Here is a 23,622-nt window from a genome sequence, read left to right as displayed (position 1 = left end):
AGTAGTTAAAACATAAGGCAAGTGAGCCAAAAAAATGACAACGTTGACCAATTTTTGTGTTAGTTGTACAGAAAAAAATGGTTAGAAATCCTTTGCCAAGGTGTCATGATTTGAAAAAAAAAATTGACATATAGGAAAAAAACATGTTGGCTTCAAGAATAACCCACAATCTTATTTTTTAAATTTTTGATGTGGATGACTTTAATGCAAGGTTGGAAGAATGGGTGCATGAAACAAAGGCACACAAGTAGCTATTGAAAATCATGACAACTAAGAACATACCTGGCCAAAACATTAAAAACTCAGAAGCTCTTGCTTTGTCCAAATTTTACAATAAAACCCTAATTGGATTTTGAAGTTGACTGTAAATCAATGAAACAATTTTAATTTGTTTTTTCTTTGCATGTTTTCAAATACAACTTTGAGAAAAAAAATCTTTAATGTCATGGAAGTATTAAAAATAGAATTCATGATTGCATTAAACTAAGGGATTTTGCATTAAACTAAGAGATAGGTCACTTTAAATTAAAAATAACAAGGAAGAAGTTGATAGAAATAATGACACTAAACATAGTGGACTAAAGTACTCAAAATATTTGAATCTAAATATAGAAAGTATGGTGACCATTATAGTAAATATGATATTGTTTTAATAAAAAGGGGAATCCAATAGCCTTTGATTCCAAGAATCTTGTGGAAGGGACTAATAATTTGGTGGAGATGCACACAACATTGTCAGCTCTAGATATAGGTATTAAAATATTATTATATTACTTTAATAGTCATCTTTTGTTTATTATGTAAATTAGGTAGATAATATCTCTATGATCTTCTTTAGTTTCTTACTAGAGACTTTATATTTTGTAACTATTGTAAATTCTTTATAATGATATATTCTATCATTTGTTAGTACAACCAATAATTTACCAATTACTTCTTAGTAATATGGTATAGCATTGGTATATTTCTAAAATAACTTTCTAAGTAGCTTATATATACCTATATATATTACACCGAGACTAATCATTCTCAAGGCGCCTATTTTCATTTAATCTTAAGGTTATTTTAATCGTAGTTGGGATTTATGAAAATAGGTGACTCAAGAATGATTACATTCGACGTAATATACATATATAAGCTAGTGGCAGTCGTGGCGCATTAGAAAAAATATTTACTTTTTATTTATATTTTGATAAGGTTATTATAAAATTGTTAATTAATTTTTAATTATAGTTGTATAAAGTTACTATAAAATTATGCTTCAACATTTTGTTTTTTATAAAGTTATTATAAAATTGTCAATTAATATTTTATTATAGTTGTATAAAGTTACTATAAAATTATGCTTCAACATTTTTTTAAATTTAATATATGGAGTTTTAATTAGATTAAAAAAATTATTTTGTTTTTGGGATATTGTAATGTAAAATGTTATAGTCAAACGTAGATATATGGTTAGGGACAAAGTTACCATTACAATTAATATTAACCTTATGGATAGAATTAGGGTTAGGGTTAGCATTAGGGTTAGGATTGGAGTTAGGGTTAGGGTTTGAGTTACAGTTAAGGTTAGGGTTAGACTTATGGTTATGGTTGTGGTTGGAGTTATGGTTAAGGTTCGGATTAAAGTTATGTTTATGGTTAAGGTTAGAGTCATGGTCATGGTTAAGGTTAGGGTTATAGTAAGGTTAGGGTTTGAGTCAAGGTTAAGGTTAGAGTTAGGGTTAGGGGTAGGGTTTGAGTTAGGATCAAATTTAGGGTTAGGGTTAGGGTTAGAGTCCAATTATGGTAGAGTTAGATTTAGGGTTAGAGTTAGGGGTAGAATTATGTTTATGGTTAAGGTTAGGTTTATAGTTATCGTCATAGTTAAGGTTAGGGTTAGATTTATGGTTATAGAACTAGGGTTAGGGTTATGGTTATAGTAGGGCTAGGGTTAGGGTTTGAGTTAGGGTTAAGGTCAGAATTAGGGTTAGGGATAGGGTTTGCATCAAGATTAAAGTTAGGGTTAGTGTTAGGGTTACATTCTAGTTATGGTAGAGTTAGATTTAGGGTTAGAGTTATAGGTAGAGTTATGTTTATGGTTAAGGTTAGGGTTAGAGTTATCGACATGGTTAAGGTTAGGATTAGAGTTATGGTTAAGGTTAGGGTTATTATGGGACTAGGGCTAGGGTTAGGGTTAGGGTTAGGGTTTGAGTCAGGGTTAAGCTTAGAGTTAGGGTTAGGGTTTGAGTTCGGATTAAATTTAGGGTTAGGGTTAGGGTTAGGGTTAGAGTCCAATTATGGTAGAGTTAGATTTAGGGTTAGAGTTAGGGGTAGAGTTATGTTTATGGTTAAGGTTGGTGTTAAGGTTAGGGTTAGGGTTAGAGTTAGAGTTAAGGTTAGGGTTAAGGTTAGAGTCAAGGTTAGGGTTAGTGTTAAGGTTAGGGTTAAAGTTAGGATTAGAGTTAGAGATAGGGTTTGAATTAGAGTTAAGGTTAGATTTAGGGTCACTTTTAGGGTTAGGGTTATAATTAGAGCTAGAATTAGGGTCAAGGTTAGAGTTATAGTTACAGTTAGAGTTAGGATTAAGGTTAGGGTTAGGGTTAGGGTTAGGTTTAGAATTAAAGTTAGCGTAAGGACTAGGGTTAGGGTTACAATTAGGGTTACAAATATAGTTAGGGTTAGAGTTAGAGTTAGGCTTAGGATACAGGTAAGAATTAGGGTGAGGGTTAGAATTAGGATTACAAATATAGTTAGCGTTATGGTTAGGGTCGGAGTTAGAGTTAGAGTTAGAGTTAGAGAGTTAGAGTTAGAGTTAGAGTTAGAGTTAGAGTTAGGATTAGAGGTAGAATAAGGGTTAGAGTTAGAATCAAAGTTAGGGTTACAATTAAGGTTAGAATTAGGGTGAGAGTTAGAATTATGGTGAGAGTTAGGGTAAGTGTTAGTGTTAGGGTTAGGGTTAGGGTTAGGATTAGGGTTACAATTGGTGTTAGTGTTAGTGTTGGTGTTAGTGTTGGTGTTAGTGTTAGTGTTAGTGTTAGTGTTAGTGTTAGTGTCAGTGTTAGTGTTAGTGTCAGTGTTAGTGTTAGTGTCAGTGTTAGTGTTAGTGTCAGTGAGTGTTAGTGTCAGTGTTAGTGTTAGTGTTAGTGGTAGTGTTAGTGTTAGTGTTAGTGTCAGTGTCAGTGTCAGTGTCAGTGTTAGTGTCAGTGTTAGTGTCAGTGTTAGTGTCAGTGTTAGTGTTAGTGTTAGTGTTAGTGTTAGTGTTAGTGTTAGTGTTAGTGTTAGTGTTAGTGTTAGTGTTAGTGTTAGTGTTAGTGTTAGTGTTAGTGTTAGTGTTAGTGTTATTGTTACTGTTCGAGAAAGAGATAGAGATAGAGTTAGAGTTAGGGTTAGAGTTATGGTTAGGATTAGGGTTAGGGTTAGGGTTAAGCTTAGGGTTAGGGTTAGGGTTAGAATTAGAGTTAGAGTTAGGGTTCAAGTTAGAGTTAGAGTAGGGTTAGAGTTAGGGTTAGATTTAGGGTTAGGGTTAGAGTTAGGGTTGGGATTAGGATTATAATTAAGGTTACAATTAGAGTTAGAGTTATATATAGTGTTAGGGTTAGGATTAGGGACAAGTTTAGGGTTAGAGTTAGGGTTAGGGTTAGGATTACAATTAGAGTTAGAGTTATCATTAGGGTTAGGGTTAGAATTAGGGGTGGGGTTAGAATTAGAGATAGAGTTAGAGTTAGAGTTAGAGTTAGAGTTAGGGTTAGAGTTAAGGTTAGGGTGAGAATTAGAGTTAGAGTTAGAGTTAGAGTTAGGGTTAGAGTTAGGATTAGAGTTATAGTTAGGTTAAGAATTAGGTTAGGGTTAGGGCTAGAATTAGGGTTAGGGTTAGAATTAGGATTAGAGTTAGGGTTATATAGTATTAGGGTTAGGGGTAGAATTAGAGTTAGAGTTAGAGTTAGAGTTAGGATTAGGGTTAGGGTTACAAATATAATTAGGGTTTGAGATAGAGTTAGAGTTAGGGTTAGGGTAAGGGTACAAATTAGGGTTAGGGCTAGAATTAGGGTTACAAATACACGTAGGGTTAGAATTAGGGTTAGGGTTAGGGTTAGAATTAGAGTTAGGCTTTGAGCTAGAGTTAGAGTTAGAGTTAGAATAAGGGTTAGAGTTAGAGTTAGGGTTAGAGATACGGTTAGGGTTAGCACTAAGGTTACAGTTAGAGTTAGGGCTAGGGTCCTAATTAGAGTCATTGTTGTTGTTAGTGTTAGTGTTAGTGTTAGAGTTAGGATTAGAATTAGGGCTAGAATTGAGGCTAGGGTAGGGTTAGGGTTAGGGTTAGAATTAGAGTTAGAGTTCGGGATCAAGTTAGAGTTAGAGTTAAAGTTGGAGATAGAGTTGGGTTTTGGGTTAGATTTAGGGTAGAGTTAGAGCTTTGGGTTAGGTTTAGGGTTACATTTAGGGTTAGATTTAGGGTTAGAGTTAGGGTTAGGGTTATAATTAGGGTTTGGGTTAGGATTGGAATTAGGGTTAGGGTTAGTTACATATAGTGTTAGTGCTAGGATTAGCATTATATATAGTGTTACGGTTAGGATTAGGGGTAGGGTTAGGGTTAGAGTTAGGATTAGGGTTACAATTAGAGTTAGAGTTAGAGTTAGAGTTAGAGTTAGAGTTAGGGTTAGGGTTAGGGTTAGAGTTAAGGTTAGAATTAGGGGTAGGGTTAGGGTTAGAATAAGGGATAGAGTTAGGGTTAGGGTTAAAGTTAGAATATGGGTTAAAATTAGAGTTAGGGTTAGGGTTAGAAGTAGCAGAGTTAGAATTAGAGTTAAGGTTAGAATTAGTGGTAGGGTTTGGGTTAGGGTGAGAATTAGAGTTAGAGTTAGGATTAGAATTATAGTAAGGGTTAGGATTAGGGCAATATTAGGGTTAGGGTTAGAATTAGGATTAGAGTGAGGGTTATAAAGGGTTAGGGTTAGGGTTAGGGGTAGGGGTAGACATAGAGTTAGAGTTAAAGTCAAAGTTAGGGTTAGGGTTAGGGTTAGGGTTAGGGTTAGGCTCAGAATTAGAATTAGGATTAGGATTATACTTAGAGTTAGAGTTAGAATTAGAGTTAGAGTTAGAATTAGAGTTAGAGTTAGAGTTAGAGTTAGAGTTAGAGTTAGAGTTAGAGTTAGAGTTAGAGTTAGAGTTAGAGTTAGAATTAGGGTTAGAGTTAGGGTTTATGTTATTATTGCAGTTAAGGTTTTTTTTGGGTTACTAATCATATTACAACTAATTTTAATGCTATTATTACACTTTAGCTTAGTGTTAGGATAATTGTCAGGTTAAAAAATTATGTGGGTTAGTTCTATTATAATGTCCATGATTAGTGGTATTGTGACACAAGTTATTAACTTTTTTAATAATGTACTCTCTCCCTCTCTACTGAAAACATGTCTCACAAGAAACATAATATGAGCCTCCTCTTGTATCTGGATATGCCCCCAATCTCTCTCTCTCTAGATACACTCCCAAATCTCTCTTTCTCTCCCTCCTTACTCTCTAGATATAACCCTTAATCTCTCTATCTAGATACACCTGCTTATATATGTATATATATATATATATCCCTCCCTAATCTCTAAATACACCCCCTAATCTCTCTGTCTCTCCCTCCTTACTCTCTAGATACAACCCTCTCTCTCTCTCTCTTCCCACTCTCTCTACATACACCCTTTAATCTCTCTCTCTCTCTCTAGTCTCTATATATGCCCCCAAATCTTTCTCTTTGATCTCTTAATACACCCCCTTATCTCTCTCACCCTAACCTCTAGATACACCCCCTAATCTCTCTCTCTCTCTCTCTCTCTCTCTCTCTCTCTCTCTCTCTCTCTCTCTCTCTCTCTCTCTCTCTCTCTCTCTCTCTCACACACACACACACACACACGCACACACACACACACACACACACACACTCACACACACACACTCACACACACACACACACACACACACACACAAATCTCAGTATATGCCCCATAATCTCTCTTCCTTCTCTCTAGATACACCCCTAATCTCTCTCTATCCCTCCTTGCTCTGTAGACACACCCCCAATCTCTCTCCCTCCCTCCCTTCTCTCTAACCACACTCGCTAATCTATAAATATCTCCCTGAGCTCTAGATACACTCCCAATATATCTCTCGCTCCCTCCCTTCTCTCTAGATACACCCCCTAATTTGATTTAGCTTTATTGAAGAACCCTATCCTAATTTTAAATCTTAATTATTTTGGAAGATTATGAAGAACTTATCATACTCCTAACTCTATGATTAGGGTTTACCTAGGATTATGGTTATGGTTAAAATAATTTTTATGCATGGGATATTTATTATGATTCTATTGTTTAAAGGCTATTTAATAGATGGGGTTAGGGTTAGGGTTAGGGTTTAGATTATGTTTAAGGTTAGGATTACACCATGAATATCATTAGGGTTAGAGCTAGGATTATTCATAGGATTGGTGTTTTGATTTGGGCTTTAGGGTTATGATTATGATTATGATTAATATTGAGGTTAGGATTATGTTAAAAAGTAAAGTTAGAGTTAGAGGTAGGTTTAGTGGTAGAAATTGGGGTAGGTCTAAAGTTAAGGATGGATATTAAAACAATAATAGGGTTATCATATGACATAGAAATTGGGTCAGAGACTAACTATCAAATTAATTTGATTTAGCTTTATTGAAGACCCCTATCCTAATTTCAAATCCTAATTATTTTGGAAGCTAATAAAGAACTTATTATAGCCCTAACTATATGACCAATTCCAATTAATTCACAACCTTTCTTAAATTCTTATCTTAATTTCAAATTAATTTCAAATTTATCCCTAAATAGCCCTATCTAATTAAACTTCTACTAACATATAATAATAAATAGATTATAACATTTCTATTAAATTTTATCCTAATTAAATCCTAATCTTAATTAGACCTTAACCCTAATTTGAACCTTAATTTGATTAATGTCAAATAATGTTTTAAAATTTATTATTATTATTATTTATATAAAATATATTAGTAAACTATTAAATATAGTAATATTGCTATCAGGATTTAACTATGTGATTTTTTAGTCAAACTCATTGACCCATGTTTCATGAGTAGTGATTCAACATGAATCCATCTCTCAAGAGATTAAATGGAACACTTAGCACTCATTGGATCTAGGTGATGCTCATAGGGGTGAAGCACCAGGACTTCCCAGGAGGTCACCCATCCCAGTACTACTCAAGCATGAGCACACTTAACTATGAAGTTTAGTCCGTGGTTAAACCCAAAGCTAGTCCCAGTGCTTCACCCCTGTGAGCATCACCTTGATCCAATGAGCATTAAGTGTTCCATTTAATCTCATGAGAGACGGATTCATGTTGAATCACTACTCATGAAACATGGGTCAATGAGTTTGACTCAAAAATCACATAGTTAAATCTTAATAACAATATCACAATTTGACTTGGTGTGGAAATTATCTCCTACTTATCTATTAAATATAGTTAAAATAAAGACAAATTTTTTCAAGTTTAAATCAAATAAAATTTATGCCTTTCAACCATTTTATTTTATTTTTCCTCTTTGCATGAAAATCATTAAAATTATAAAATTTAACTAGATTCTATCTTTTCTAAATTCTAAATGAATATTTAATAAATTTAAAAATAATTTTAATTTTCAAATTTGGATATTTAAATATATAGGTGCTATTAGATGATAAATTACTATTTTGTATTCTTTTTTTTTTTTTTTGCTTTTGAAAAAGTAGCTTTTAAAACTAAAATCTAATATAAATAGAATGTCTAATTATTTTCAACAACATTTCTATTATGTTTCTAGTTTTGTGGTACAAATCATTTAGACTTTTAAATTAAAACTAAATTCTAATTTGTTTAATAATGTAGTAGATATCTTGATATGTAGGTCTTATTAGAAGAAAGAATATTCTTTTATTTGAAAAATTAAAAACCTAATAAAACTTCTTTTAAATCTCTACAAAAAATCACTATTATATTTTGTTTTCCTTTTAAAAAATCAATTATTAAAAACCAAAATCTAGTAGGAATAGAGTGTTTCTAATCATTTTGGCAACATTTTTATTATGTTTGTAGTTTTTTCATGCAAATCATTTAAACTTCTCAAATCTCATAGGAATAAAATGTTTCTAATTGTTTTGGGCAACATTTCTATTATATTTGAATTTTTTTCATACAAACCATTTAAAATTAAAAATTAAAAATAAATTCTTACTCACCAAATAAATGAAATTAAAGCTCATTAACTCATATATCAATTACCCATTTGTTGTTCAAAGGAGGAGAAAAAAAACTATTAAATCAAATCACAACTTGATACTTCTAAATCTTTAATCATTTCATCTTCCCAATATCCAGATTGATTTTCCATTATACTGGATTCTCTTACAACTACTACATGAAAAAAAATGAAATGCTTGCATGTAAAATATGATTAAGGGTCGACTGTCAAACTTGGAAGCATTATAATCCACCCACAATCCTTTGTTATCAATTCTTGAAATTATGCTCAATTGATTCTATCGATAGAGAGAATGTAAATCATCAAATGTAAACATATGGAATTGGTTTAGAGATGAGTGGAATCCCCATCATACGAAACCTGAAACTTGCCACTATACATATTGATTCTTTCAAATAAACTTACCATAGTATGAAATAAAAGTTGAAAACTCCATTTCCCTATTTTGATTTGCAGAATAATCTATCTTGAATAAATTTGCAAAATAATCCATCTTCAATCGATTTAACAATATATGCAAACCCATTTAAATGAAAATTGATACCCCTTGAAAGATCGATTTTAGAAAAAAAATTATATCAGATTTGGACAGCAAAGAGAATAGTCAATTCGTATTCCTTTTCTAGCCAAATCAAAATTTGAAATGTATAATCAATTCAAATTATAAGCAGACTATTACCAATCACACGAATCCCATAATAATAGAAATCTATCATAATTGATAGCATGTCTGAACACGATTTTTCAAACATCAAATTAATACCAAATTGTTTGTCTCAAACAAAGCATATAAAATTCTGCAACTTGAAAGCAGAAAGGCTGAAACAAAACTGAATTTTGAAACTGTATTGACATTTCAATTGATCTTTGGTTGTCGATAGCCTAAGGAATCCATTACAATTCTTAAATACATCATGTTGGTTATTAACCATTCAAGTTCCCTAACTATTCGGTTCACATTCTCCTGACTATTCATATCATTTACTTTCTTTTTTTCATTTTTTGGGTTCCTATTATTTTGGTGTTATGGATGTGTCACCCTATTATTTTGGGGCCTATTATTTTGGGATGTCCATGTGTCACCCTATTATTTTGAGGCATATTATTAGGGATATACATTTCAATTTTATTATTTTATAAGATGCCACATGGCAAGGCCAAAATAAAATGAATTTATAAATACATTTTCAACCAAAATACTTTGTAACCACTTGATTTTCTTTTATATTGACAAGGAATTTTTTTGGCATATTCCCGTGTAGGACATTTGTGCGGACATTCTATAGAACGCCTCTCAACATAACTAAAAATTTGTTAATAATTTCTTAATAATTTCTTGAAAATGTATAGTATTTTCAAATTATTTCTAGTTGTTTTTCACTGGTTTTTTGTCCTTGATTGTGCTTGTGTAATTTACAAATAGGGCATTTAGTGCATTTAGTGCCTCAAGAACCCCATTTGTGTCTACATCTTGTTTTAGAAGGATCGTAGCTATTACTTAGCATTGATCTTCTCTAATCATGTAAGTTTTTCCTCTAACAATTGCCTTGGTTTTCTTGTCATTGTCCCTATAATTGCATGGTCTCTCATATACAAATTGTTTCCATTGTTCATTGCTATTTCTTTTGTAAGGACCCTCCTCTATTTAAAGGATGTCTTATGCATCTCAAAGGCATGTGCTTCTAGCAAATTGCAAGCCTTTTATCTACATTTTTTTTAGCTTTAGCCTATTTTTATGCAACTCCTGACAAACCTTTTCTACATTTCACATCACCTAAGGCACATCCATCCTGACTTCTACTACAAATGTTTTGTTCTTGGCACCTACTTCCATTCTACAACCAGGAGCATATAACAGTTTTAAAAAAAATTGTTTTTTATGCATCATTCTATCATTTTCTTAGAGGTTTGTATAGATGACTAGGGTTTCAATCAAAACTATCTTATTTTGTACCAAATTAAAAATCTAATTACAAATTAGTGGTGGAGTTTTCGAAACCTCAATAGGGTTGTCATCAAAAAAAGTTGGGTGCCTCAATTTTCTTGCATTTAATTTCTTACCAGCCAGAATTTAATTTTTTTTTCATATTCTTTTTGGGTCTTTTGAGATCTCTCCTCGGTCTATGTCAGATTTTTCTAAGCTAGCTAGAAATTTTCTCAAAATTCATGCCAATTATACTTCATTATTTTTTGAAGCATGTACCTACATTTGCCTCTATAATCTACATTGGAGTTTTGTGTTTCAACTTATGTGCTCTCACCTCTTCTTTGATTTTTGTTTATTGTGCATTGGAAAACATGCAAGATGGTGTCATTAACCAACTTCATGTTGAAGGGCAATCAAATAGTCAACGACAAGAATCATAACATCTTGAAGTAGTGTATGTTAACAATCTTTGAATATCATCATCTTGGTATGCTTGTTTTGGAAATAAAGAATCATCCTACCACAATCTAGGAAAATCAAGACAAGTTTGATGATTGGAATCCAGAAGAAGTTATGCTTTTTAGTCTCTATGTCACAAATGATCAGTTGCCTCAGAATCATTCTAGAAAGTTTGTAATAGGCATCTAGCAATATCTAAAGGAGTTGCACAAAGCATTTGACAAGAGCCAAGCATTTTTTCTGAAGAACCATTTATTCTTCATCTTGATGGATGAGTAGATGCCCCTACAAGAGCATCTCACAAAGATCAAGGACAATTGAGATTAGCTCAAAGCTATTGGTTGGAAAATGGAGGAAGAAAATATTGTAGCCATCACCTTGGAGATTCTAAGTATATCTTATGAGCACTTTATAGACTATGAACATTATTCTACTAATATTGATCTGAAATTGTCAAAGTTGTGTGCCAGACTTCTACAGCATTTGAAATAATAATTTGGTAGCAATGCCACCATGTCCTCCTCATGATGTGTCTTTACAACCAAACCCTTTCACAAAATAAAGGCAAATCTCAATCATCTCAATAGAAGAGGCACATCCAATCTCAGGATGGTTTGAAGAAGGTGAAATGTAATTACTATCACAAATATGGTCATTTTCTTAAGGATTGTTGCAATCGATTAGCTTATGATCAGCAAGTGCGGTGAGGGTCTCAACCTAAAGCCAGTGTTGTTGAGCACAAAGGGAGAGTCTTCCTCTAATGTCGTCATGGCTAAAAGACCTATAGACCATGTTGAATCTTCTCCCTAGACTATAGATTTTGGTGCTTCTCAATATTTCACTAACAATCATGATTGATTTATGGATATTTTCATATTTCGTTTTTTCTATTGATGGTTTTAGTAGTAAAAAGGGGGTCTATTTTCTTAAATAGAAATCAGTTGTGTTTACTATCTTTCAAAAATTTAAGTCCTTGCTAGAAAAAGAGTGGTTAGGTTTGATAATAAGGAGATTTTTGTTCTACAACTTTCTCTACTTTATGTGATACACATGGCATAAAATGTCAGTTAACCACACTATACACCCCTCAACAAAACATCGTTATAGAACATCACAATTGCACCATTATAAAAATGGTCAAGTCTATGGTGTAACACAGAAATGTTTCTAAGAAATATTGGGTAGAAGCAACGTTTAAAGCATTATGTCTCCTTAATTAGTCTCCCACACATGCAATTAAGTGGAAGACTCCTAGGGAAGCTTGAACCAGTTGCAAACCTAGTATTAGCCACCTAAAAAAATTTGGCTCTTTAGCATATGTACGAAGCCTAGATGCTTAAAGCTCCAAATTGGATTCCAAGGACCAGTAGCTTATGTTTACAGGGTACAGTGACAACCATGAGGCTTACTAATTGAATGATGCAGATATGTATCATCTTAAATTTAGTCACAATGTTGTCTTTGATGAAGAACCAAGGGCCATTTCATATTTCCTCGTCTAAGCAAAATTCTAAGGATCAACCTTTGAACGCTTCTAATTTGGGTGTTTTTCTTTCATTAGGTTCAATTGTTGCGAGGGATGATGTAGATTCTATCTTTGATGATGTACTACCTGACTTTCCTCCATATGATACTACTCTTCCACTTGCAGATCATCTTCCTCATCCAACTCCAATCATTGCTAGTCCATCTAATGTTGGCGCATCTACTCTCTGACCTAAATGGTAAGTTAAGACCATCAATGCTCTTCATCCCGATGAGCTCATTGAGGATGGATCTTCTAGGAATAACGGTAAGCAACAAAATACAATTGACTTTGTTTTCATGACCAAATTTCATAGTATTTATGAGCCTCACACATTTAAAGAGGTGCAAGGGGATCCAAAGATGGAATAGGCTATCAACGCAAAATACCACTATGAAGAACCACAAATGGGTTCTCTCTAACCTTCATCCAGGGAAGAAGCCAATTAGTTAGAAATCAATGTTGTATTATGCAGATGGTACCTTAGATAAATACAAGGCCAGATTAGTTGCTTAAGGGTTTACTCAACAAGAGGGCATTAACTATGCGATGGCTTTTGCTACTACTACCAACATTAGTACTATTTGTCTTCTTCTCGTCATTGCAGCTCAATTTGGATGGAAAGTACATCAGATAGATGTTGAGTGTCTTCCTCAACAGTGAGTTACAAGAAGTCTACATGACACACCCTCCTAGTTTCAAGGTTGTTGGTACAGACCACCTAGTATGTCGACTCAAGAAAGCACTTTATGGAGTAGAACAAGCCCCTTGAGTGTGATACATCAAGATTGATCAATACTTAGTTGCTCAAGGTTTTCAATGTTATCCTTCTGATCAAATTCTTTGGTGATGTTATTCTCTTTCTTGCTATCTATGTGGATGACTTGATTATTACTAATAGGTCAATAGATCTAATTGCATAAATCAAACAAGACTTGTGCAAGGATTTTGATATGACAGATTTAATACTTCATTATTGTTTAGGTGTTGGGAGTTTGGTAGACTGATGGTAGCATCTATATTTCTCATCTAACTATGCTAGGAACTTGCTTGACATGTTTTGAATGCAAGATTGTGAACCCACCTCCACACCTATGCAAAAAGGACTGAATTTGTCAACCAAGTTTGATTCTCCTCCTATTGATGAAACCACTTGCAGGCATCTAGCGGGCTATCCCATGTATCTCACTGTCATTAGGCCTAATCTCAATTTCGCAGTGAGCTACATTTCATGCTTCATGGCAGCCCCCAAGGTTGATTTTATTGGGTAGCACCAAACTGTGTATTGCATTAAATTGGAATTAAATAGGGTTCTGATTCCGATTGGTGAGATTTGAATGAGTTTGAACATTATCAAATTAGCCTTCTCTGAGGAGAGGCAGTAATGTTTGCAAGACCAGCTCACTAGTAGAAAAGATGGGTAAGTATCAAAGAACTACTATTAGCAGCAAGAGGAGGTGGCTGAGCAGCAGGTGGAATGGACATCAGGAAATGATATCGCAGAATAGCTTAAATGGATGTATGATCTTGCATGTGAATATTCCCTTTATTCACAGGTGAATTTAAGTTTGTAAAAGATAGATAAATCAGTTAAGGATGAACTATGCACATATTCAATGCAAAAAATGAACTGAACCAATATCTCCTGCATAGAGGCTTTTAGAAGCAGGAGTTTGCAAAACTGTCTTTGTAAAATCGTTTGGAAAGCAATTAAAAAGGTCCAGACCCTAATCTGACATCATCTACAGAAAACGCCATATTATAATATTATAAAAAATTTAAAGACCCAAAATGCAGTGCTGAATAATTGAATGCACAAAAAGCAGACAGTGGTCTATTAAACAGTGAGAAGTTCCATCCTATTATAAAAACTCCAAATTCTTTTTCTAAAAGAATACATCCTCTTTATTTGGACATTCAATATTCCTCGCATTATCACTCCATGAGATATACTAAATAAAATATCATTTTATAAAAATAAAAAACAGCATTTGTTGGCATTATATGATCAGACAATGCCGGCTTATGATTTACAGCATTTTACCACTCCTAGACATCCCATCTAAATTATCAGCTGTGAGTTAAAAAGATAACCATTTTCTGATTCTTATGCACTCTTGGGACATTCCTTCTGTCACAAGACTGGGGGTATATTTGCTGCATAAGAAACTCAAACATTCAAGTACTACAAAAGGTAAGCACCTTACCACTGAAATGCAGAAAGCATAGAGCAGTTAATCAAGACTTTTGTTGTTGACAAAGAAGTCTCAGTGTTGTCCCCATTCAAAGCTCAAATGGATAATCACAGAAAATATATCTTGCAAAGACATCATTTACAATCAGCCTTTTCTGGTTCCTATAGACTAACAGAAAACTTGGACCGGGTTTGAGCACAGACCTTAAATAATCAACACATTACTTGACATAACTACTCATTCTTTTTTCATTTTGTAACGTATGGTACAATGGAACAATGTACATTGTTGCTAAACCATTAATAGTCCAACACAGCAGATGTCAATCCTGACGCCACCTAAACTGGCACTGATAATTACAGCACTTGTAGAATATTGAAGATGGTTCATCTGCTGATCTGATCTGAATTTGCATGAAATAAGCTTGTCCATAGCTACATTTGGGGCAGTTGGCTGCACACACAAAATGAATTACAATATATGTCATGGAATACGACAAAATGATGGCAACTGTAATGTGCAGATATATTATACTGTGAAGATGACAATAATAAAACACACAGTCTAAGGCCATAACAATGTAGAGACAGACTCATGTGCATAGTCAGATGAAAATCTAAAAGCAAATCAAAGCATCACCTCCAGATCCATATCATAATTTAGATGAATAGACACCATGGGTGATGGTTTGAAACAATGCCAAAGAAACTAGGCCGCAATATCAAATGTTAATTCTCACTGAATTCTTGAGCTCATGAGTGGAAAATCCTATCCACACCATGGCATCCACCAATGCCATGACTCCTCCAAATTCCTAATCTAGATTGTTTCATGATTTCCCAATTGAGACCATTATGTTTTAAAATTGCCCCCCTTGTATCAACATACCAATCTGATGAGCAATAACCCACGTCCACCTCAATGGATCTAACATTACAAGTTTACCCAACTCATTTGTAATGTTAGATATCAAAGCGCACAATTAATAAACCATTAATTTCAGTTTGTGTCAGCCATCACTTCTTGAAGTATATGTATATATGCATACTTTGATAAAATTCCACATCCAACAGCACCAATGGTATGGCACGGCATTAGAATTACATGCATTTGCCTAAATCAGTGTTATTCATTTATATGTTAAGAAAATTGTTGAGAGACAACAGGCACAAATATTCGTGACTATACAAAAGCATTTACTTATTGGCAAGCATGTTAAACTTGCACCACACATACCTTCTGTACGGTCAACATTCTTCCAGGCATCCTCGCCACCAAACACATCATCCACCTCTTTTTTGGAAAGAGGAGTTTTCTTGGTAATCTGCATTGCTAACTTAAGTACATTAGCTTCAGCTTCATATAAATAATATAACAACAAATAATGCATTGAAGAGGATTAACCTATTTGAAGGTACCACTTACCTTGCGTCGGATTGGAAAGATATATGGGCACGTAGGGCAGAAAAAGCGCAATTCTTGCCTCATGTATGGAAGCTCAACTTGAAGCATATTGCCACACGTGGGGCAGAATTCCATAATTACTGCATTCAACAGCTTAACAAAACAACAGTTCAAAATAGAGAAAAATTATGCATTCTAAGCGTGCAAAATATTTCCATAACAGCCAAACAACATCAGGTAAGATGTGAAAGACTAACAGGTTAAATATGTTTGGATGCTAGTTTGGTCAAGTTTTAAATCAGAACACTTCCTATAACATTTCCCTTCAACTGTATAAAATAGAAAATTTTAAAATAAAAAGATCAAAACAATGTCCATTTTTTGAATAGAATATAAGAACAATAATAATAAAATAAAGTATAGCACTATCCTTTGGGGAAGATGTATAACTAAGGTTGATTGGAAAATGTGAGGACGATCTAGGGTTCCAGTGTGGGCTCCATGGACAGGGCAAGAGCATTGCAGAGGTATCTTCAGGAAGACAGCTATTGTGCAGCCCACAAAACCCTTTTTTATCAATCCACAGGGCATTCACACTCTCCAAAGGGGGGAATCGTCTAGGGCGGCAGATCAGGGGAGAACAGGGCAGGCTTGTCAGGAAGGCTGGTCGAGGTGGAGACGGGCACTATGAGGAAGTTGGGAAACGACAGCAAGGACCTCTAACAGGCAAGCAAAACACGATATTTGGGAAATGGCAAGAAGACTGGCAAGAAGATCACTTTCAGCGACATCCGCTAAATGGTAAGCTATTCAGGGGTCGTCAAACACAACAGAAGGGTAGGCATTGGAGAGCTACTAAATGGCAAATGAAAACAAGCAGGCTACCAGTAGTCTTCAACATATGCTATGGCACGCCTCCATGTTCCCCACAGTCTTTCACAAACAGAAACCCATTAACGAGATAGGTCAAATGCACTCGTCTGTTCCTCTTACCTGGCCGAATACAATTCCAGTAATAAACCCTTGATTTGCAGTAAAATAGAATGATCAGTCTCTCCTTCCAAAGGGCTCCTAGGATTTTTCATCGTCAGATTGTGGATTTGACAGAGCCACCTTAGATCAAAAGATATTAGTAGAGATGGAGCCACCACAAGCAGAAATAGGTTCTCAAGCTCATTCTCCAGGTCAGGGTATTCAGGTTACTAAAGAGATCATCTCCACATTTTTACTGGAAGATCTTCTATCAGCCCAAATCTCTTACTTGAGGGAGAGGGCTTTGATCTTTAAGTTTAGTAACTCCTCTTTGCAGATTTCAGAAATCTATGACTGGGCTTATAGCCATTGGCAGGGTGTGAAAGATATATTTTATATAGATTCTGATTCTTCGTTTCTAATGGTTTTATTTGAATCTGAATCAAGTAGAGATTCGGTACATAAACATAAGGGATGGTTCTGTAAAGGCTTTGATCTACTTTAGCATGGGTACCTAATTTTAAACCAGACCAAACGTTCTGCGTGTTCATGCCTTATTGGATCTCATTTCCCTCACTCCCCTTAGAATATCAAGACCTAGATATTATTGAAAGATTTGCTAACCCATTGGGCAATTTTGTTAGACATGACCTTATCCCGTTTGAGGACAGAATTGACAGTGAGAGTTTGCATATTGGTGAACTTGCGTAAATCACTGCCTCAAACCTTTACTATTAAATCTAAGTGGGGTGCTTGGGAACAGCAACTAGTCATTCAGGATGCCCAAACAATTGACTGGCATGAAGATTTTTTTGGGGCATTACAATTTTCAATGTGGTGGGAATAATCGAGATCCCATAACACAGTGTCATGATCATTCCTCCTTTCCAGATAGGTGTACTCACTCTCAACGACACATTTCAGTCCCAGATAAACATGATGACCACCACCACTTTGTTACAACAATTGGGGCTGTTTGTAAAGAATCGATACTGCATGATACATCTCAAAGTAAAAAGAAAAATACTAAGGTAGAACATCAACAACAGGTGCTGATTGATGAACGTGATGACTCTCCCCGAGATCAAATTTCCGTTCTTCTTCTATTCAACATCCCTTGGACCAGCTGGATGGTGGGGCTGGGTATACAGCGTCAGGACTGTTGGTAGGTGAAGCTTCTCAAAGGTCAGTTCATCAGTTAAAGTCTCACGAGGATGACAGTGATTATTCTCTGAAACAACAGTCTGATGGTAAAACACATGGGCCTGACGTATATGTAATTGCAAATATGATGAAGAAAATTTTGTCCATTGTAGGACAGATAATTGATAAATCAGCACAACTCAGAATTTCGTGGTCACAACCACATTCCTTGTCTAATCACAAATACTACAGATATCCTTAGTGGAAAGATCACGTCTAGCCCCCAGGAGACAAATTGCGAGGATTTGACAGCTTCCCATCATCAAAAAGCCACCACAGGAATGAGTATTCTTCTTCGTGAAATTAATAACATCACAAAAGCACTAATGTTTCAGAATAAGCTAATTGTAATCCCCTTAAAGTTTTTAGACCTTAAGGTTCAGGGGTTATCAGAGGTACAGATGGAGAAACTAACCAGGAACATCTTGGAGTCCCTTGCCTCCACCATGATTACAGAAATGTTTATTGAGGAAAGAGTATGTGTAGCATCTGAAGAATGTCCCTACCAAGATTGCCAGATAATAGGTGGCAAGAACATGCCTATTAGTTCTAATCAGTACTCTAAGGAGGGAAATCATGGAGATAGGCTGCAATGTTTGGATGAGTTGCCATTGAAATCTCAAGTAGTTCCTCAGGATCCGCATAGGTGTATTGAGTATGGAATTAACAAAGCACTGAATGGTAGCAGAAAAGGTAGCCTTACTACAAGATACACAGCTTAATCAGAATGTTGTTTTCGACGAGCAGGGAGGTGAGATGAGCATCAAGCAGAATGAGAAGATGTGTGAATCTGATAAGTTGAACAATTTAAATGACTTGGAGTCTACTGTATTGGACTGGGAGTCTACCGTTTTACAGCAACTAGATGCTTCTAGGAATGATAGTAATCTTTCATGCTTGCAAAAGTCGACTGAAGCCTCTACAGAAAGGCTAGAAAATAATGATCAAAATAGATTTGCAGACCAGAAAGATTTTTTTAATCCAACCCAAACTTTGTCATAGGTGTATTGAGTATGGAATTAACAAAGCACTGAATGGTAGCAGAAAAGGTAGCCTTACTACAAGATACACAGCTTAATCAGAATGTTGTTTTCGACGAGCAGGGAGGTGAGATGAGCATCAAGCAGAATGAGAAGATGTGTGAAGCTGATAAGTTGAACAATTTAAATGACTTGGAGTCTACTGTATTGGACTAGGAGTCTACCGTTTTACAGCAACTAGATGCTTCTAGGAATGATAGTAATCTTTCATGCTTGCAAAAGTCGACTGAAGCCTCTACAGAAAGGCTAGAAAATAATGATCAAAATAGATTTGCAGACCAGAAAGATTTTTTTAATCCAACCCAAACTTTGTCAATTATGCAATCTCCTTCCAGTAAAAATTGCAAGGCGAAACTCCAAAGACTAGAGGGAGGAAGCCAAAAAGTGTCAAAAATGAAACAGGAGATGGCAACAGGACTTCAAAGTACATTGGATGAGAAGTTCTCACCCTTAAAAAGATAAGCAAGAAGAACTAAGTGTTCTTCCTGCCAAAAATGAAAATTCTATCATGGAAAGTCAAAGGCATTAACACCTCTGACAAGAGATACAAAATCAAGCAAGCACTTGATTCTTCTATTATAGTAGTTGGAAAACTTTCCAAGTATGTTCTTTTTATCATAGTTTTAAAAAATGTTTTATTGTTTTGTTGTTGCTTGTAAATGAATTCAAATCATTTAAAAGCATTTTAACTCTATGTTTGAATCATTTGAAAGCCATGCAGTTTGAAGAATATGTAAGATTTTCTAAAAACAAACCCTAGTTGTTCGTTTACTTTGTTTAGTTCATACTCATAGATCTAACTTCTAAGTTCTAATTTTTAACTTAGTTTATTCATTTTTCTATAAATTTATGTGTAGGCAGCTATTAAGCATTAAAAAAGCATGACAAATCCGCAAGAAGAGTGGCCGCAAACACCATGCCCATCTGGATATATAGGCACTCGGCCTAGAAATGCATGAGATAAGGCAAGGCAATTTGCCTATGAAGCTCCAAATGATGTTGGAAAGGTTATATGCATTCCATGTGAAAAACTTATTTTTGGAGGCGTAAACCGCTTCAAATACCACCTTGCAAGCATAAAGAAACATGATTCAAATCCTTGTCTCAAGGTAACTGAAGAAGAAAAAAGATTCATCAATGCTCTACTTGTAGCTGCTGAAGAGAAAAAATTGAATAAGGAGAGGGCAAAATTAGCTATGAGGGCAGCCATAGCTGAATCTCAAGGAGCTCCTTTTCATATGCAAGAAGAAGAAGCACTTGAGAACATACCAAGATCTCTTCGTGGCCCACGGATCAGCAAACAAAGTGCCGCTTTTGCTGGTTCCACTTCCTCTAGATTTCCTAGTTCTTCATCACCATCAGCATTAGGGACTAGGAGTTATTTTGTGTCCAAGAACACAACTGGATCACAGCCAAAATTAGAGGGCACTGGATGGAACAAGGAGGTGCATGAGCAAGCTGATATTGCAGCAGCTGATTTTTGGTTTTTCAAAATCTCAATGTATGTGGTTGATAGTCCCTATTGGTTGAATTTGGTGAATGCAATGTCAATATCGAGCAAAGGGTACAAGCCGCCTTCTCGCAATGATTTGAGTGGAAGGTTAGTATTTTACTATTTAGTAATTGTAAATAATTGTGATTCACTTCAGTTCATTGTTATATTTTAAATCTTAATTGTTATTCCTATTTTTTACTAACACTTTATTACACTTAAATTTTGTAGGTTGCTTGACAATGTCATTGATAGGGCAAGAGTATTAATAATTTGATAGAAGACCAAAAGAAAGAGTGGAAGAAATATGGCTACACCATTTTATCTGATGGGTGGACAGATGGAAGAAGCAGAGCCATTATTAATTTCTTGGTTGCTTGCAAAGATGATGTGGTGTTTTGGAAATTTGTTGACGCCTCAAAGTGAAAAATGCACACACATTGACTTTAATGTTGGAGAATGTTGTCATGGAGGTGGGAGTAGAGAATGTGGTGCGAATAAATTTAATTCTTTATGTTCAATATGAATCATGAATGTAATACTATGGTATTATTCACTTTAGATTTGATCTAAATATGGAAATTTTGTAACAAATTATTGATTTTTTACTAATCTTTTTGGTAGAATCCTCCAAAAGAGGCATCCCACACTTTTTTAGTCACCTTGTGCAACACATGTCCTTGACCTTCTTTTGGAGGACATAGCAAAAATTGATTGGGTGAGTCTAATTGTGAAAGATAATAGGCGAGTCACCAAATATATCTATAATCACCCATGGGTTCTCAGTTTGATGAGAAAGACCACTAAAAGCAAAGATTTGGTGAGACTCGATATGACAAGGCTGTTCTTGACATTGCAAAGTACTCTCGACCACATATTGGCTCTGAAACAAATGTTTGTGTGTTGATGGGGTTGCTTCACCTTACTCGAAGAAGCCCAAAGGAGAGGCTGTGGCACACATAGTCTTTGATGATAGTTTTTTTGCAAAGGCTAAAGAGATTGTGAAGGTAACTTCAAGAATCAAAACATTATATTTTTAGTTGATTCAAGTTTTATTATTAATTGATAACTTACTATGTTATTAAATAATTTGTATTTTTCAAATTTCAAATGTAGATGTCTATGCCCCTGGTTAGAGTCATATGTGATGGGCAACAATCCCTAATGGGAGGTTTTTATGTGGCCATGGATAAGACCAAAAGAGGCTGTTAGAAATTACTATCATGCGGACAGACTCAGATTTGACCCCATTTGGGAAATAATTGATAGGAGGTGGAACAATATGCTCCACCAACCCATTCATGCAACAAGTTACTTCCTCAACCCCAAATTTAGGTACTATGATTGTCCTTGAGATTTTACTAAGACTTCATTTTACTTTGCTTTTTAAGGTTGTGTAGTAAGACTTGATATCATTTTCTATATGTTTTAGGGCTAATGATTCCTACTTAGATCCTAACAAAAAGGTCATGGAAGGTCTCTCTAAATGCATTGAGAGAATGATATCCAATGAAGCAGAGAGAGACCTTGTTGTGATCGAACAAGTCTATGTGGAATCAAGGGGTAATTTGTTCTCTTCTATGCTAGCAAAGAGAGCAAGAGCTACTCAAGCACCAGGTAAAGCGTCAAACTTAAAAACTTTTGCAAATTGATAAGTTGTGTTTTATGATTATCTTTTTTCATTGCTTTATAACTTATCATATTTTGTTTTGCGGATGGTTGGTGGGCAAGTTGGGGTGGCAATCCCCCAATTTAAAGAATTTTGCTCTTAGAGTCCTATGCCAACCTTGTAGTGCATCCCATTGTGAGCGCAATTGGAGCTTATTTGAGTTCATCCACACAAAAAAAAAAACATAATGACTCAAAGATGGCATAATGACCTTGTTTATGTGCACTATAATCTTAAGTTGCGCATAAAAAAGGCACAGAATTCAACGTACCTGGTCCACTTGATCTAGAAGAGATAGATCCTCATTTTGATTGGACGGAATAGTTGCCAGGTCCATTGTTTTCAGCGGATGAGATCACTAATCTGGAGAGGTAGGCCATGGAGGGGAGTGCTAGAACAGATTTTCATTTAATAATGGATGACATTGAGGATGAGAATGATGATGATTCAAGCTCAGAGGAGGCATTACCAGTGCCACATATAGGAGGAGATACATCCTCTTCCAGGATGCCGAGCCAGTCAGTAGGGATGTTGAGCAAGGAGGCACAGCCACAAACTTCACAGTTACGCAGCTCACGCCCAATCCCAATGCGGGGCACTTCTTCGAGGACTAGACGCCCTCGCTTTCCTGCTAATACAGCTGGAGAGAGGAAGATGTGATTGTATTGACATATTTAGTATTTACTTCTAGTTTGACAGATTGAAATTATTTACTATTTTGCTTCTCGCCATCAGCATTCCGCATAAGAATGCAATTTTGTACCCACTATGCATTTATATATATCTAAATTCTGGTTGGTTCTTTTGTGTACTCTTTAATTAACTTATTAGATGCATCTTCTCATTAAATTTTGCAAAAAAAATGTATTTTTAATTAAATTTCAGCCTTTTTTTAGGTTTCCGAGTTTTTTTTTAAATCGTCGAGTTTTTCCCTATTAAACTTTTGGGGGGCTTTGTGAGTTGCTGCCGAGTCTGAGTTTTCCAACTATGGTTGTACATAGTCCAAGTGTGGGAGCTTCTAGTGGTTTGGCAGTATTATGAATCCTAAGGTTATTCAAGGACAATGTTTTCAACAAGACACTAACTTTCAAATGACTAAGTGTGTATGGTTTGATACAGATTTCTTTCTTATCAACGTATATGGGCCTACTTCGACACAAGATAAGAAAAACTTGTGGGATGCTCTTACTAGAATTATCCAACAGCAAGTTGGTCAGTGTTTCATTCTAGCAAGGGACTTTAATGTCATTCTCAAGTCATCTAAGAAATGTGGGGGTATATCACCACCTCTTAAGACAATGCAAGGCTTTGTTGCGTTTATCTTGGATACTAGCTTACGTGATGTTTTGCCAAAATATGGTTCTTTATTTCACTTGGACTAACAAGAGAGTGGGGTTTACACAGATTGCGGAAAGATTAGATCGCTTTCTTGTCTCTAACGAGTAGTTTAAAGGGTTTTTCATTTGAATC

General features: G+C 35.1%; 1 protein-coding gene across 2 annotated transcripts in view; it reads right to left on the bottom strand.

The window, feature by feature from the left end:
- Nucleotides 1-14,125: 14,125 nt before the first annotated feature.
- The window catches only part of LOC149530877 (uncharacterized), a 37,657-nt gene continuing 28,160 nt past the window's right edge, over nucleotides 14,126-23,622 (bottom strand). Inside the window, exons 2-4 of one of the 2 annotated variants that reach the window (XM_089808577.1) lie at nucleotides 15,798-15,929; nucleotides 15,609-15,696; nucleotides 14,126-14,825 (exon numbers count right to left, since the gene is read on the bottom strand). In XM_089808577.1, the coding sequence (XP_089664703.1) occupies nucleotides 14,695-14,825; nucleotides 15,609-15,696; nucleotides 15,798-15,911 (333 nt within the window). In that variant the 5' untranslated portion in view covers nucleotides 15,912-15,929 and the 3' untranslated portion in view covers nucleotides 14,126-14,694. The remainder of the gene's footprint in view (nucleotides 14,826-15,608; nucleotides 15,697-15,797; nucleotides 15,930-23,622) is intronic. The other variant, XM_089808576.1, reaches the window with a different exon arrangement.

Source organism: Cupressus sempervirens, chromosome 11 (assembly GCF_028749045.1).
Source record: "Cupressus sempervirens isolate cs-2001-9-10 chromosome 11, ASM2874904v1, whole genome shotgun sequence".
Classification (NCBI taxonomy): domain Eukaryota; kingdom Viridiplantae; phylum Streptophyta; class Pinopsida; order Cupressales; family Cupressaceae; genus Cupressus; species Cupressus sempervirens.
This window is presented reverse-complemented; position numbering and strand designations above follow the sequence as displayed.